Raw genomic sequence first — 15,625 nt, forward strand, 5'->3', positions numbered from 1 at the left:
ATGTTGTCAGAGCACACAGCATGAAAAGTGAGCTGAAAAAATAAAAATTACAATTTGTACATGGAATGTTATGCTGCTGGGCACATTCAATCCAGTAACATCGGAAGCAACATAGAAGAGGAACTTTTGTAGGCCTGTGCACTTAATGTGTAACCTCTGATGTAGCCACTGTGAGGTTAAGCTGCACTTAAACAAGATCAGAAGGGCTTTATTTTGGATTTATCAGATTTACAGATTGTAAAACTGTTAAAAAGGAATTTAAAAAGAACTGCTGTTTCAGCCAGCTGAGCAAGAACAACCTAAAAAAATCCCAATCAACCGACATGCTAACAAACCACTGCTGCACCTGAATTGAGAGCTACAAGATACGCCAGTCACTCTTCCAGTATGCCCTAAAGTAAGATGATCTTTTTCCCCAGCAGTCTTCCTTCTGCTCTCAAGGGAGACAAATGACTTTACAACTACCATCAGAAATCTTCACAGAGCCTACCTCCAGCCTCCTTTCTCCAGAAGAGAGCTATATTTGACTGTTTAAAAAAAGAAAATCCAGAAAACAGTAACGTGCAATACACACAGTCTTCTTCATGTGTAAGGTGATCCTACAACAGACTGTATAAACTAGGATTGCTAATTACTCTTTTTGGTCTGGCCAACAACTATAAACTCAGACACATATTAGTGTCTGATGAAGATATTTTCATAAACTGAAGATTGATCTCATATGGTACAAAACTCACCAAACAGCTGGTATGGTTTATACCTATTGCATGATCACTGTAACGAGTGGTGCCGTTCAAAAAAAACCAGGAAATGCTCCCTCTCTAGTCGTCAATTTACACTCACGTCAGGAATAGTGGAATTTATTGCTTTACCATACCAAGTGCCATCTTTGTTTAATGGAACATGCAACAGATTAGTGAAAGGGATGGATTTTGAAAAGGGCAACTGCAAGCTGAAAATGAAGCAGGGCATTTATTTTACATTAAAGTAACTAAAGATCCTGGGAGTGTAGAAGTGACACACATTTTACATAGCTGCACCGTGTTTTTAAAAACCCTGAAGTATAGAAGAGATGCAATTCTGTATGCTAGATGTCTATAAGTAGCATGTGAACATAAGACAGCTGATAGAAATAGTGACTTACTTTTAAAAGTTTTAATGGCAATAATGAACATTGAATTGTCAAATTAATTTTAGATCAGAGGTTTTGATCAAGAATCTCTCCAAAGATTTTGTTGTTGCACTTAATAGATGTTACTACTAAAAGACTAGCAGTTGCAATGAACAAAAAGATACAGTTGGACAATGCTTTTTCTAATACAGTTTCCTTCATTAACAGTTAATTATGCCATCGCAAAAACCCCGTTCATAGGTATCTTAACTCTTCTGCTTCTCTTTCTCTCTTAACCGAGTATAGGAATGGAAACTACATGAAGAGCTTACCTCCATACGTGTTGCCTCATTGCAAGTGCTGACATTTCTGAGAAACATACTGCCCACAACTACACTAGCAGGGTACATCTCCACTGCAGCTATGCCAGGCAATGCTTAACTCTGCCCAAGCGCCACTGCCACAGGCAGAAACGGGAAAGAGCATCTTCAATGCAGAGCACTGCCCAAGGCTGCAACCTTTGCTTCTGTACTTGTCTGTGTTTATCTAGAAGTTTATGACATATCTTGTGTTGAAAAAGTTCTCTTTTCTTCTGGAAAATGCAGGACAACTCATTTGGTATTTAAGGGAAACAAAGGTTGAATCACTTGTATCCTTCAGCATATTCCTATCTTCACTGCAAAGGGAGTACTTCTGCTCTCAAGTTAGATCCCCAGCTCTACAACACACTCGCAACCGGGCAAGTTACTCCAGCAGCAAGCAGTCTCAAACAGAGAGAAATTCTGTTTGCACATGTAACATGAGCATACCAGGTTTAAGTGTGGATTATAAACCCAGATAAACTGCAGCAAGATAGCAGAAGTCGAAGATAAATGACAACCACAGTAAGAGATTTGGATTAAAAGAAGTTTGCCTTACACTACCCAAAAAAGCCTCTCTGAACTAAAAGTCACATCGAACCATAAAAAAAACAATCATAGAAAATGTACGTATTTTAACTTGAATAAAAATTATATTCAAGGAAAGTTACAATGTAAGTTTTTCTCTCACCTCTGTGCATTATTTTATGCTTTTCTCTCAGATATGTGAGTCCTTTTATTACCTAAGGACAAATAAAAGAAAAATTTTCAATTTATGAAACAGAAAAGATAATTGTATACTTTGTGTGTACAAGAATTCCAACTGAATGGAACATAACAGAAATCCCGAAGTGTAATCGCTCCAAATCAGTATTTTGCATTAATTTCTGCCTCCAGCTCAGACTAGAATGAACCCTTACTGGAAGTTTTGCATAGTTTGTTGCACAGCAGATTTAAAAAACTTTGAAAGTTACCTTTTTAATGAAATGTTAATTCTGTTCTTAGCCAGAAGAATAAGCTGATAGAAAAGCAGGAAAATCAAAAGTAAACACAATAGAATGTGTTACTCATTCCAATACCCTGAGCTACCAAATGACACGCACAAAGACTGCTTTTTTAAAAGAAAGCAACACGCTTAAAAATCTGCTAATATTTCTTCTCCCCCACACCCTTCAATCCTGAAGCGGCCGTTTCCTGGATATGGCATTACCGCACCGAGACACAAACGTACCCACTTCCAGTCTTTGAGTGATGAACGCACTTACCGCAATGCTAACTTTGCCCAGTATCTGCTCTGGAATTCTTCCAGCCTTTTTCAGTACTTGATCCAAGGAGCCACCATCCTAATAATAAATGTTTGAGTAGTCAAGCTTTAATGAAATTACTCTACAACACTTTAAACAGGACTGTATTCTGAAGCCTAAATTTGGTGAGGAAAAAAAAAATGCTGCTTTTCATGTTTGATTTAATATTGTTATGGTACCTATCTGAAAAAAAATAAATTATTCCTCAGTAGGAATTAGTCAGTTTTATGTTTATTTTAAACAAACATTTGGCCAGTAACAACATCCACTCAAATAAACATTTCACACAATGATCTTCATGCTATTCTTCCCATGGTTTGGCTCATGTTAAGGAAGTACTGTCCACAAATAGCAGTTGACCAGGCATCAGGAATTTTACAGATTTCTGTACCTTTCAGACCAATGTAATAACACATATTACCTTTTTTCTTGTTACAGCCATCATACGACACTCTCTCCCTCCCTCTCCAAAGACAGAGTGAGGGGATTGAAGAAGCACAGAAGATTATATGACCATGATTACAAGGATGAAAATTCATCATACTGGCAAAGACCGAGTGCCCTTCCTGAATACAATGCATGCTAGTGCCACCCCATGATCATAATTAAAGGCAGATCCCTGTTCCCCTCACTCCCCAGATGAGATCCTACACAGATGAAGGTGGCCTCTCTCTGTTCCGCATAGCCAGGTGACACTGTCAGCTTCCAAGGATGGAGGGTTGATTTGGCACAGCTCTCAAAGAACCAAAATAGGAAGAAATTATTTTAAAGTTCCATAGTAAATAACAGTCTTGCTCATCATATTAGGTTAAATAAATTGAATGCAACCCCAAAGTGAAATATATTCCACTGTTGCTAAGAGCTTCTGAGAATAAAAACTGTAAAAAATGCTATTTATTTTTAGCAACTGATTCAACAATAGGCTGGTATGTAAGTTCTAGATTCTCTAGAACAGAGAATATACAGTCAAAAGAGAAAGGAGAAAGTTACTCCTCAAACTAAAAACCAATAGCCTGTTGTCCAGATCAGCGTTTGGTATCTCCCAGTACTCAAGACAAAAATCCAACTTGACAAAGCAATTGCCTTCTGCCTTAACCTATCCTTCGGAAGTTTTCATCACCATTTATACATGTAAACTGAAAAGCTAAAATGTAAAGTTCGAGGACTAAAACTCTAAAACTCTTATGAGAAGCAAAATATATAAATACTTACTTGATCATGTATTTTTATAAAAAAAAAAAACACCCACATACACCACACCTGATTAAAAATACACCAACAGAAAAAAAAGAGCTCTATATGAATCTCTTGTATAACCAGTCTGCATTTCTGGACAGCTGTCTCTACTGAGACACCAGTATATTAACAAAGATTTCATACAGAAAAAACACTCGTGTCCATCCCCCTCCCTCCCCCCCCACCTCCCTGGAGACTAGCTCCAATCCTGGAAGAGGCTGAATACAATTTAATTGCCTAGTGTTGGCTGCAACCTTCAGTGTCTTTCAGGAGCAAACGTCAATCCTCTTGCCTGTTAAATACCTGCTGCTAAGCAAAGTTATGCATTGATTTTGAATTTACGTACCTAAAAATATCAACACTCAAATCTTCAAGTTCCATCCCTTTTCCACCTCCAACTTTCTGTTCATATTCATACTTAGGTTTTGTAACTCATTGCTAAAAATAAGAATTTTGACTGGCAGCAACTGTACAAAAGAGACAATGGAGATTCTCATCTAATCGTTTACCCAAAAGGAGACCAAAAACTTCCAAGTAACGATCTGCATTAAGCCAACAGTTTGATGGCTTAACTAAGATTACAATTTAAATAATCCACTTTCTCTTTCTATTTCCTATCTTATTGATCAATTGTTCTATGTGTAAAATCTTGCACCCAGTCTGACTTCGATCAGATTCAGCACTGAAACACCCGATTTCATACTGCCTTCTCTTCAATTTAAGAGATGCCTGCTGTCAGATATCTCATTCTCTCCTTAGAAACTTGCAAGCCCCGATCACTCCTGTTAATTTTCTCATTGACAAATAAATTGAGTTTCTTTAGGCCTTTTATTTCTACAGGTAATTATACACCACCACCATCTCCCTTCTGGCATGCCTTAACACACACACACTCTTTTAGCAATTGCAGATGTGCACATTTGTGACATTTAATAATGTATTCTGAAACAATGCCCAGTCATTTTTAACATCTATTTCCTATTTTTCATTATTCTTTTCAATTTTGAGAAACTAACTTCTTTATAATTCCCAATAGTCATTTGTATTTTGGGGTATGCACACCTTCTATTCCGCTAGCACATGCTTAAAAACTGGATCATGATCACTGGTTCCTAGGCAACCATCGATTTCTTCTAAAAATTTCCGTAAGAGAAGACCAGAGAAGCATTAAAACAATCACATGTACTTTCCAGAAAAAAATAAGGTTTCTCTCCAAAGAAACATTTTTTCCAGAAAAAAAAAAAAAAAAAAACACAAAAAGGTCTTCAGATTTATCATATTTCGTATTGTTAAAAACATCCTCTACTAAGTGAGGCAAAAAATTTGACTGACCTTTAATTACAGAAAATTTACTTCTCGTGTTTGGCTCCATATGGTTAGAGAAAGGCAAACAGATGTCAAGAAGAATGTGTACTTTTCTATTAAAATGAAACAGAGTTAAAAATATTTTTGGCATTTAAAAAGTTGTGTAAGATCCTTCTGGGCTTGTTCACTTCCTGTGCGCTGTTTGTTTGCATTTTCTGTGAAATTTGAAAAAAGGAGTCAAAATATGGATTCCTCTAAATAAGAATAAACTAGATTCTCCTTATCATAGCTACTAAGGACTGCACAGCTGTAGTGTCAGAGTGATCTGGTCCATTCTGCATAAAAACAAAACTAAATCCAAATCAGAACAAGTGTCTAAGTAGCAGGATTGGGTAAATATTTTTAAATAAAGGAAAACAAAAAGGACCATGGATAAAGGAGAAGCAACTGGGGTGTTACATTTTTACAGCTTCCACTACAACAGAAGAGCAAATACTGGAGAAGGGGATAAAACAGATCATATCAACCCCAATCTCAGATTTGCAGAGTAAATCCAAAACACAGTATTTGGCTCCTTATTCATGCAGAAGGGTCTACTTTGTTAACTTAAGCCCTGTTGACACTCAGGTTTTGCATTAATGGTCTGTTAATAACTTCAAGCTAAGACAGATTTATATGTTCTTACCATATGTTCCATGCAAATGCTGATTTCTCCATCACTGTAAAAAGCGCCATAGAAGCCCACTATGTATGGAGAGTTGCACTCATGTAGAACTTGCAGCTCACGAATGATCTGGTTTCGAATAGCCGGCTTGATCTCTAGATGAATTAACTGGAAAATAACCCACACTTATTATCTTCTTAGTGGCAAAGTGCCATTCAGAAGGAGACGTTCTCGATACCTAGCTGGAGAAGGCCCTAAGCAACCTGCTCTGACCTTGTAGCTGACTCTGCTTTGAGCAGGGGTTGGACTACATGACTTCCTAAGGCCCCATCCAACCAGAATTATTTGATGACTCAACTATAAAATAATCCATTCTTATTTTTTGAGTGGGAAAGGGAAAAGAAAACACTACCAATACAGCATGAGAAAGTTGAAACATCAGCACCCACGAAAGGGCAGGATTTCCATCTCTTCTTTTCACAGAAGACTTCTCTATCAGAAACTTTTTGTTCCAGCACATTTTCTTCATTTATCTGGTTGGGGGTTTTTTTGGCCTTTTTTTTTTTTTTTAAAAAAATAGTTCAGAAGCTGAAGCTCTTTATGTTGAGGAAAAGCCATGAACAAATGTCTAAAGGAAATGCGTCAAAGACACTGACTCAGAAGCAGCTGCTGAAAAATACCTGCACGGGTGTTTGTAAAGCGCTGGTGGAAGGAATGAGCTGAACCTCAAATTAAAAACTCTCCAAACTGATTCTAAATCTAAAGGGAAGATTATAAGATTACATAAAATACTTTGTTCCACTAGACTGCTTATCTCATACAATACTACTCACTACTAAGTCTACCACATTTCTACCAAAAGATATGTATCTACCAAAAGATACATACTCATCTGAAGAGATCATATTTGTCAAAATGGGAAAGAAAAATATGAGAAAAAAAAAGGGAATGAATGTCTGTTCTATCATTACTAACACGTGGGACACTTTCTGAAAAACTAGGAAGCTTAGGATAAGCACGTGCAACCTTTCCTACTTTTTGAATGACACCAACTTCTCTGAAAGTTGGCATTAAAGTCTTTTTTTGTGTGTCAATACCACTTATTTATCTAAATAGAGTCACTGTATTTCATCAGAAACAACCTCCTTAATAAAAATCATCCCTAAGTTCCTATTTTTGAGGCACTCACCTTTCTTGCCATTATGAGACCAGAAGGCTTGTGAGATACTTTGAAGACCACACCGCCATTCCCTGCTCCCAGCTCACTGATCTTCTCAAAGTCATCATCCTTCAGCTCTCCAACTTTCTGTTTCTGGGTAAGGAAAGCTTCAAGGCGCTTTCGTTGCTGTTCATCCAACTCTAGTTCTTCCAGCTTCTTCTGAAGTGCTTCCAAGTTTGTCCTGTACAATAGAGAAAGAATAGATGATTATTAAGCTGTTTGAACTTACCCAGCAGTGTTGCAAGAGGAAGAGAATAGAGCATTGAGGTCAGAGATTAAATCCACTACACTTTTGCACCTGTATACATTAGCTAGAAGGACCTGACTTGTACAGTCATCCCCATGAGACACGCATTACTGAAACTCTGATTAAAGTAAACAGTATTTTATTCCAGATAAAACAATGACATGAACACAAGCAGACAATACCCAGTATCTCCATCTTTGAGGTTCTGTCCAAATTTGTGCACGTTAAGTTTCACTGCCTACAGGAGTGGCTTAACAACTGAGCGTTTATTATCAGAGATCTCATGAATCACAGTGCATCACTCCACACTATTTTTACTTTCCCATTGTCAAGGACTGCGTTGCAATTTTCTACGGAGTTTGTCTAAATGTTTTATGTACTGATTTTCACATAACTCTAACTAATAATCCATTCAGAAGCTTCTTATTTAAATATCATTAAAAAATTGTAAAGCACAGCCAAACAAACAGGCATTAAAAACCTGGCCACTGGAAACACAAAAGCATTTTTTAGTTTAACTGGGGAAAAGAACCAGCCCAAAGGTTTTAAGCTTACTTTTTCTTTTAAGAGCATATCTACAGAAACCTAGGTTTAACATCATTATGCAATACAAAATAGAAATACAAAACTTTAAGCGGTAGTTAAATTTGGGATTATAGACAGAAGTTCATTTTCCCAGGAAGATTCTTTTTAATAACTTAAAAGCTCATTTAAAATTTCCCACTTACAACTGCCACAATAAGTCGCTGCAAGAGTAAATATTTAAACAGCAAGTATCTTTTTTTATTTGGTTCAGCCAAATTTAACACAATGTTCCCAGGGAACGCAGTGTTGCTAGGATGAAAAACTTCATGAACAGAATCTACTTCTTCAGAGCCTAAACCACTTGCCATTAAAAAAAATACATTATATTTCACCAATAATCAAGAAAACTATTTCTATTCATCACTTCATAAAACGTCTACTTTCATAAAACATCCACTTTCAAAACATGCTGTACAAAAAAGGCATTCTCTGAATGCCCAGCAAGGTGCTGGTCAGCTGACAAGATACAAGGTTGATTCTCCAAGAAGCAATAACAAATAACCCCCAGAATCAATGGAAAGACAGAATTATGTATGATGAAACCCCCAGTTCATTCATTAGAGAGTCTGCACTTCCAGGCAGGATAACAATCTTGGTTTGACTGTATGTAAGGCTTAATCAAGGCTCTTCCTTACCACACAATCACTCCAAAAGTTTAAGCAACGATGCACTCCTTCATTTATGAGTTTAAATATGTTAGACAGGATGCAATTGCTAAGCTAACTTAGAAAGCGATAATGCTTAGAAGAGTTAAATAGAGGAAACAGAATAAGACCTTTGATGGAAATGCGAGTTCTCTCCAGTCCGTTGTTTTGACATTTTAACAGTCCAGACATAAGATCACTAGGCAACACTTGCGAGCAAGTTTCACAAAACACTCACCTAGGGCAAATGTAATTTGGCAACGCTGCACAAAACCAGAGCAGTCTTACATAGTAAATTTTAATGCCCTTATTCTACTGTAGTTATAATACCACGTCTCTAACTTAGTATAAAAGTAATTTAATTCTGGTGCAGATACTTCATTTTCAGGCTATCACAAAGGGGAATGTACTCTTATTTCTGTCCTCATACCATGCTTCATACCAGTATAATCATACAACAAATACCCTAGAGTATCTACAATGAGAAATTTCCCTATGTGGATGAGCACAGCTTATAGGAACATTCAAGTTAATCTGATTTATGGACTCTGTTTTAAAGATGAACCATTAAGAGAGACACATTTTTGAAGCCTCTTGTAGCAGGCTTGAACAGCAGCAAGCTTTCTACACACACTTGACAGATAATAAAAAAGCAATACTGATTTCATGCGAGCAATATGTTGAACATTGGTATTTTTAGGAAGTACAGATTATTTTTTATTCTATAAAACCCTACACAACTAGCAGAAACAGAGAACAGAGATCCCTGGTATACTTGGGGCCACTTACCAAAATAGTATCCTTCAAATATTTCTTTATATTAGAAGCAGAGCAACTTTATAGTTCACATTCAGTCATTAAAAATAAACTTTTTCATAGTGCATTTTACCTGCTTTTATCCTGTGCTTATATCAAAATCACTATACAAAACATCTTGAATTAATGAGGCAGTTTTATTCGATGTGACTTTTGCAGACAGATCTGTTGTTCTGTATCACTGCTTTAAAGAAGTCAGGACCTCATAAACGAGAGGTCAGCATCCACTACCTGGATCTCTCTTTCCAAAGAAGCCAAGACAATTTACAGCATATAACAGAATTTCAAGGAACATCCAAATAACTTAGCAGTAACGGTTTTGTTGAATTCACTTTAACATCTGAAATAAAAATATATCAAGCTCCTAGACACTGTATTTCATATATTATATATCAAAAGGGCATTTAACATATAAAGACCAGATTTTCAGATGAGCTCAGCAGCCAACACAGACTATAAAGCCTGCATATGGACTTAATACCAACACAGAACCAAGCTCTCCCCCAGAAAACACGACCTTAACAGTAAATTTCAGTTTCCTCTGAAAAATCTGATCCAGTATGCCACAGCAGCAAGTGATCCTTATCTTCATTTACAAGTTTTGAGGGAACTTGCTGTCATTTTAGAGACTATAGAAGAAGGTAGGGCTGCTCATTTTGAAAAAAAACGAAACGAGACACAGAAACAGGATGCAACACAGCTTTTCTTGCTGTTTTGAAGAAAACAACTATTGATTTTTTTTCTTTCTTCATTTGGAGACAACACAGAGATGCTTGAGCATGTGACCTGGTGCAGACAAAACGCTAGTGTGATGAAACAAAATACTCAGTCATGCTGATGCTTTAGTAACAAAAAATTTGCTACGATAGCATTTATCACATGTATGTTAGCTTAACGTATGCCTGTTTAAAGTGAGGGGGTTTGTTACATTGCTCCTTTCAATCTCAATAAACTTGGCATTCACTTAAAATACAGGCATTTCCTTGCTTGAAAGTATAAATGATTGTTCATGTCCTTGCTCAAACACTAGTCACAAGACTGCAAAGGCTCTCATAGATGGAAAAGTATTGGTCCCATGAATCTCAGCACATCAAGTTTCTCCATCTAGAATGTGGCCACCAGCAAAATCACCAGAATGTTCTAAACTCTAATGGTAAAATCTTCATTACTTGCAGTGACAAGCAAGACAATGACAGCAACAAAGTTCTTGGATCTCACTTGAATTTTTCAGGACCAATTCTCTAACTGTAAAGTAAATTAACTCTGAAGAATTTTTGTGAAAGATATTAACCCAACAAATGCATTACCAGAATTACTATACAGAATGTAACTATAAGTAACACCTCCAGTTGGCTTTATAATTTAATTCTTTTTTCCATTATGGCCATTTACTTGATGCACTAAATACCAATCAATTTCAAATGTAAATAGCTAAATCTTAAAAAAAAAAATAATATTTGTGTCATTAAAATTGCTGGTGGTAATCTACTCTTACTATTTTTAGGAGGTAGGACTTCGATAGTTTTAGTGCTGAACTTGAGCTTCTGTAAGAATATTATTCCTGACCAGTAACTCTGTTATTTGGACCCTCACCATATAAGAGGGCCACAGCCAAGTTGCAGTGCTAATCACATACAGAAGCAGGTGGATAAGTAAGTCATTCTACATGAAGTTTTACAAATGCAACTAAACCAAACCCATACAAAATACAGAAGAGAGAACACTTAAGTCAGTTCATCATTAAGACCCATGAAAACGTTAAGGATGCTTTGGAAGCTAAAAGTAGCAGCATGCTAACGTGCTGACGTCTGCCTCCAGAAGAAGCACTAGTAGTTACTTAATCTTATATAAAACTTTTATTCAGAGACAAAGATTCCTATTAAAATTCATCACCATTACCTGCTGCAGTCTTGGAGTTGTTTTTTCACTGTCAAAGCGCTACGCCTTTGCCAGAGTTCCATCAGAGCAGGCAATCATCAAACCACCTCAGTGCTTCACCGTTCCAAGCGCTACTCTAAAGCAACAGGTTATCATTTAATTTACTGCTATCAGTTTTAAAGCCAAGCACATACTAAACATACTGCACGAAGGGAAGAATCCAGCTTTCATAATGTGATCATCTGAATGAAGCCACAGGGAGGTCAGTGCTGTTTTCTCCATTTGTTAAAGACACAGTGTAATTTCACAGAACACTGTCAGCAAATCTATTCTTAATCAGCTAGCAGAAATGGATAAATATGCTGTATAGCTAGCAGACAATACCACTGTAAAAAAGCATAGTGTCCTAACTACTGAACTTCAAATAAAATTATCACAAGATCTCTTTTCCAGGCCAAATGGAAAGTTAAAATATGCATTCAGTGCAAGTTTTTTGGGGTGTTATTTGTTTGTTTTTCCCCATAAAGCACAGCACCAGGTACCAGGTGCTCTAGAGGTGGAATTATCTCTAGGAGGTAGAATCCTTCTTATCAAGGCAACACTACTTCCTTTTTGCGCTCCAAGAAGTATGCTGACAGCACAATGTCCTACTAGCCACACAGGACTTTTGTAACCTCAGAAGTTTAAAAAGAACACAGCACTGAACTTAATCAGAGTGCAGGCCCCTACCAAACACACACAGCCACCCCCCACCCCCCAAACATCAACAATCCTCTGACACACACAGAAAATTCACCTACTCTCCTGCCCGTTTCCACTTTGCAAAAATCCTCATTAAAAGGCCAGAAGACAACCGCCCTCTGACATCCTGGGGGAACCCACATCCACCCCTTCTGCAGCCAGTTCATGGAGGACCACAGAGGTGAGAAAGGTTTTCTGAGGAGAACCACTGCACAGGACGCTGGGAGCTTTTCAGCCTCAGTGAGATCTCACCTATATGGAAGCTCATCTAAGAGCTTCAGAATTGTCTCACCTCACCCAGTATCACACATTCCCAACAACAGCCAAAACCAGGTGCTTAGAAAAATCTAAGTTAGCGCACAGCAGCACCTCTAGTTACTGCTGGACTACATGTTCTATCCACTCCTTCATGGAGATGCACGTGGCCTCATCCACAAACTCCGGAATGGACAAGATGTGTTGAAAATACTGTCACTTCACCAGGTTACCAGGCCACTTTTTGAGCCTATCATACTGTGTTCCCTTAAGGTTTGGCTGTGGGGTTTTGTTCTGGCTTTTTAGCAAGTTGCTTTTTGTTTTGGGGTTGTTTCCCCCCCCCCCCCCCCAAACTAACTTTGTTTCTAAACATGAAACCATCTATGATCTATTATCACTGTAAATGTGTGCATATCACACACAGGTAGGCACTGTAGGTACACATTAATGTTACAGGATACTGAACAACCCTATATTTCCTTGCTCTGAGCTCCTACACACAGGGAGGAATAACATTCTGCAGAGTGCTCTTGCCCTATATAAAAAGATGGGCAGACAGCAAGAAGAGACTTCTCTGTTGATGCTTTTGGGGGGCAGCCACCCCAGCACTGAAGAAAGCACTCCTGGAACAGATGCATGAGGCATTTTAGAGTATACGTGCTCTCTTTGAACCAGCAACAAGAAGATAAATGCTGCCTTTAATCTGCTAGTACATAATGTCATACTAAAAAACAGAAGAGAAATCCTTACTCTTAATTCATACTAATAAAAGAAATTCTCAAGGATTTAGAGTATTAATTCAGGTTAGTGATAAGTTAACCACGTACTCAACCCTAAAGGCTACATTAAAGCTGTACTCAACACTGAAGTCTACTTTGGAGAGAAAAAAAACGTGGTAGAGGAAAGAAGTCTGACACAGTCTTTAACAGTAATTTGTCAAATAGTTGTTCAAAGTTATTACTATCAGTTTTGCAAGCCGAACAATTAGTATGAGTGAAAGCATAAAGAAGTACATTTACTTTCAGATCTACTGTCACATGAGGATACAGGCTCGGGGGTTGTTTTCCAGAACAGTGACAGTAATGCTTTCCCCAAGCCTACACAACTGTCAATTTAGAGAAAAAAAAAAAGTAGGCAGTTCACTACATCATTTCCATGAACAACCTCAATCAGGGAGCTGAAATAAAGTATTAGGAACATGAAGACATTCTGTAGTTTTGAAAAGACAGACTACTATTTTGCATGACTGTGCCAAACCCCAGGCAATACGACAAATTTTTATTTAACAAAGAACTGTTCACAGAATAATATGGAAGACAGAGTAACTACAAACCTCTTATAGTTTACAGAACAGGTGTCTGTGTCTGGGCTAACTCCAGTGCAGCCTCACAAAATTTACAGTTAAAACAACAACTCAAAGACATCCAAACCCGCTCTAAGTGCAAAGGAGTCTTGTTTTGGAAAAATACACTATTTTTCAATTCCTGCTTATTTTCAATTCTTGCAACCCGTTAGAGGTCCTTCATAAATTACCCTTACCTTTAGGTGGGATACATGATTGCCCAATACACCTGCTCGTTTCTAGAATGAATTTTAACATCTGAAAATTCCGCTCCACTTTCACAATGCAACAGACACAGCAGGGCATATTTTAAGGTTTAACACTGCCAGAAAAAAGTTACTCAGTAAGAATAAGAGGCAGACAATTTGATTAAAATCTATTTCTTAGTAAAAGGTACATAAAGCAAAACTATTAGAAAAGTATTGTCCTGTCCAAATAAGCATCCAGCTAGACTAACTCAATGTAAGACTTCTCATTTTTCTAAAGCTGAACGCTTTATTTAGAGAATAAAATATGCAATACGACTTCAAGTCTCCTGTTGAGTCTCCAACCAAATCATACAGCTTAACTTCAAAAACTCCTTGTAGTCTGAGCTGCTGGGTAGGAATCTTTGCTTTAAGCTTCCCCCCTCTTTTGCTTTAGCCTAACCACTATTTCAGACTATTTTTTTCTTAAATAAGCCAAAGCGTGCCAAGTAACATGTTTGAACTGAAGACAGAGCTCACCAAAGGGAATAAAGCCACAGATGCGAGCAGTGGCACAATGGACAGATATCAGATTCACACCCTAGGTGACATTTTCTACCAGATTTTTTCACAGCTGTTCCCAGCCACCACTTGGAGTCACAGCCCTTAAGGCTCAGGCAGCCCTTTCGCATATTTAGCTCTGTGGCTCAGCAATGCAACTGGTTTGGTGGTTGTTTTTTTTAGGGTTGTTCTACCCCCACCACTCCCCAGTTAAAAGGCTTCCTCAGGACTTATTGTAGCATTGAATTCTATGTTTGCCACAAACACACTTTGCCATCTCAAATTAAGAAATTCAAGAACCGAATCTCCAGAATCAGAAATCCAAGTTCTCAATCTCCCTTTCACAAATACCTGTGCACCTACCACTGATTTTTCCTTCTCAGCACTACACACAACCAGAATAAAAGAGCAACAGGGCAATTAACACTGCCTTAGGGACAGAAAAAGGATATTATTTTTCAGGTATTTAAAACACAACACAGAGGATAAATAGAAGTTATAAAATTCTGATCATCAGCTGACACATGTATTTGCACAAGTCCTGTTTTGTCACTGTTTTAGGTCTCTGAACTCTTGAGTTAAATTTCATGATAAAAACAAGGGATAAGTACATGCAACAGTATGGTAACAGTATCTTCACGACTCCCTTATGTGGTAGCTACACAGCCTTTGAGAGACACTGCAATAATAAAAGAGATGAAGTTACAGTATCAGTTTACAAGGCCCACGAAAAAGCCAGGATTACAATTGAGATGCCTTATGTGCAAGAACTGAGCAAGGAGCACAGAAGCTCAAACTTCATCAAAAGCTGCAGTTAACACATCAGGGACTGGGAAAGAAAATTGCCAGAATATGCAGATGAAAACATAAAAAAAATCTATAACTGGGATTCAGAGAAAGCCAAGGGTGGAAGGTTCACATTTTTGCCTATATGCAATCCATCCATTTCAAGTAACACAGAACATCTGCTAGTATAGCCATTTAGTGGAAGGAATTAGTAATTTTTTAACTTAACATATGTACAGACTGTACCAATACATATAGAAATAGTCACATATAAATACATACACCCTTATATCCAGACAGAATATTTCTCCCTCCAAAAAACGTATTCTGCAATTGTTATATTTGCTACACTAAATCTGACGACTCATCTTCCCAACACATTGAAAA

The 15,625-nt window shown here is 37.5% G+C and overlaps 1 protein-coding gene across 1 annotated transcript in view; it reads right to left on the reverse strand.

Annotated features, from left to right (window-relative positions):
- Window positions 1-15,625, reverse strand: part of MAP2K1 (mitogen-activated protein kinase kinase 1) — a 39,732-nt gene that overhangs the window by 15,055 nt on the left and 9,052 nt on the right. The window contains exons 2-5 of the mRNA XM_074600067.1: window positions 7,169-7,379; window positions 6,001-6,147; window positions 2,736-2,813; window positions 2,162-2,213 (exon numbers count right to left, since the gene is read on the reverse strand). Coding sequence (XP_074456168.1) covers window positions 2,162-2,213; window positions 2,736-2,813; window positions 6,001-6,147; window positions 7,169-7,379 — 488 coding nt within the window. The remainder of the gene's footprint in view (window positions 1-2,161; window positions 2,214-2,735; window positions 2,814-6,000; window positions 6,148-7,168; window positions 7,380-15,625) is intronic.

The sequence above is a fragment of the Larus michahellis genome, chromosome 9 (genome assembly GCF_964199755.1).
Source record: "Larus michahellis chromosome 9, bLarMic1.1, whole genome shotgun sequence".
NCBI lineage: Eukaryota > Metazoa > Chordata > Aves > Charadriiformes > Laridae > Larus > Larus michahellis.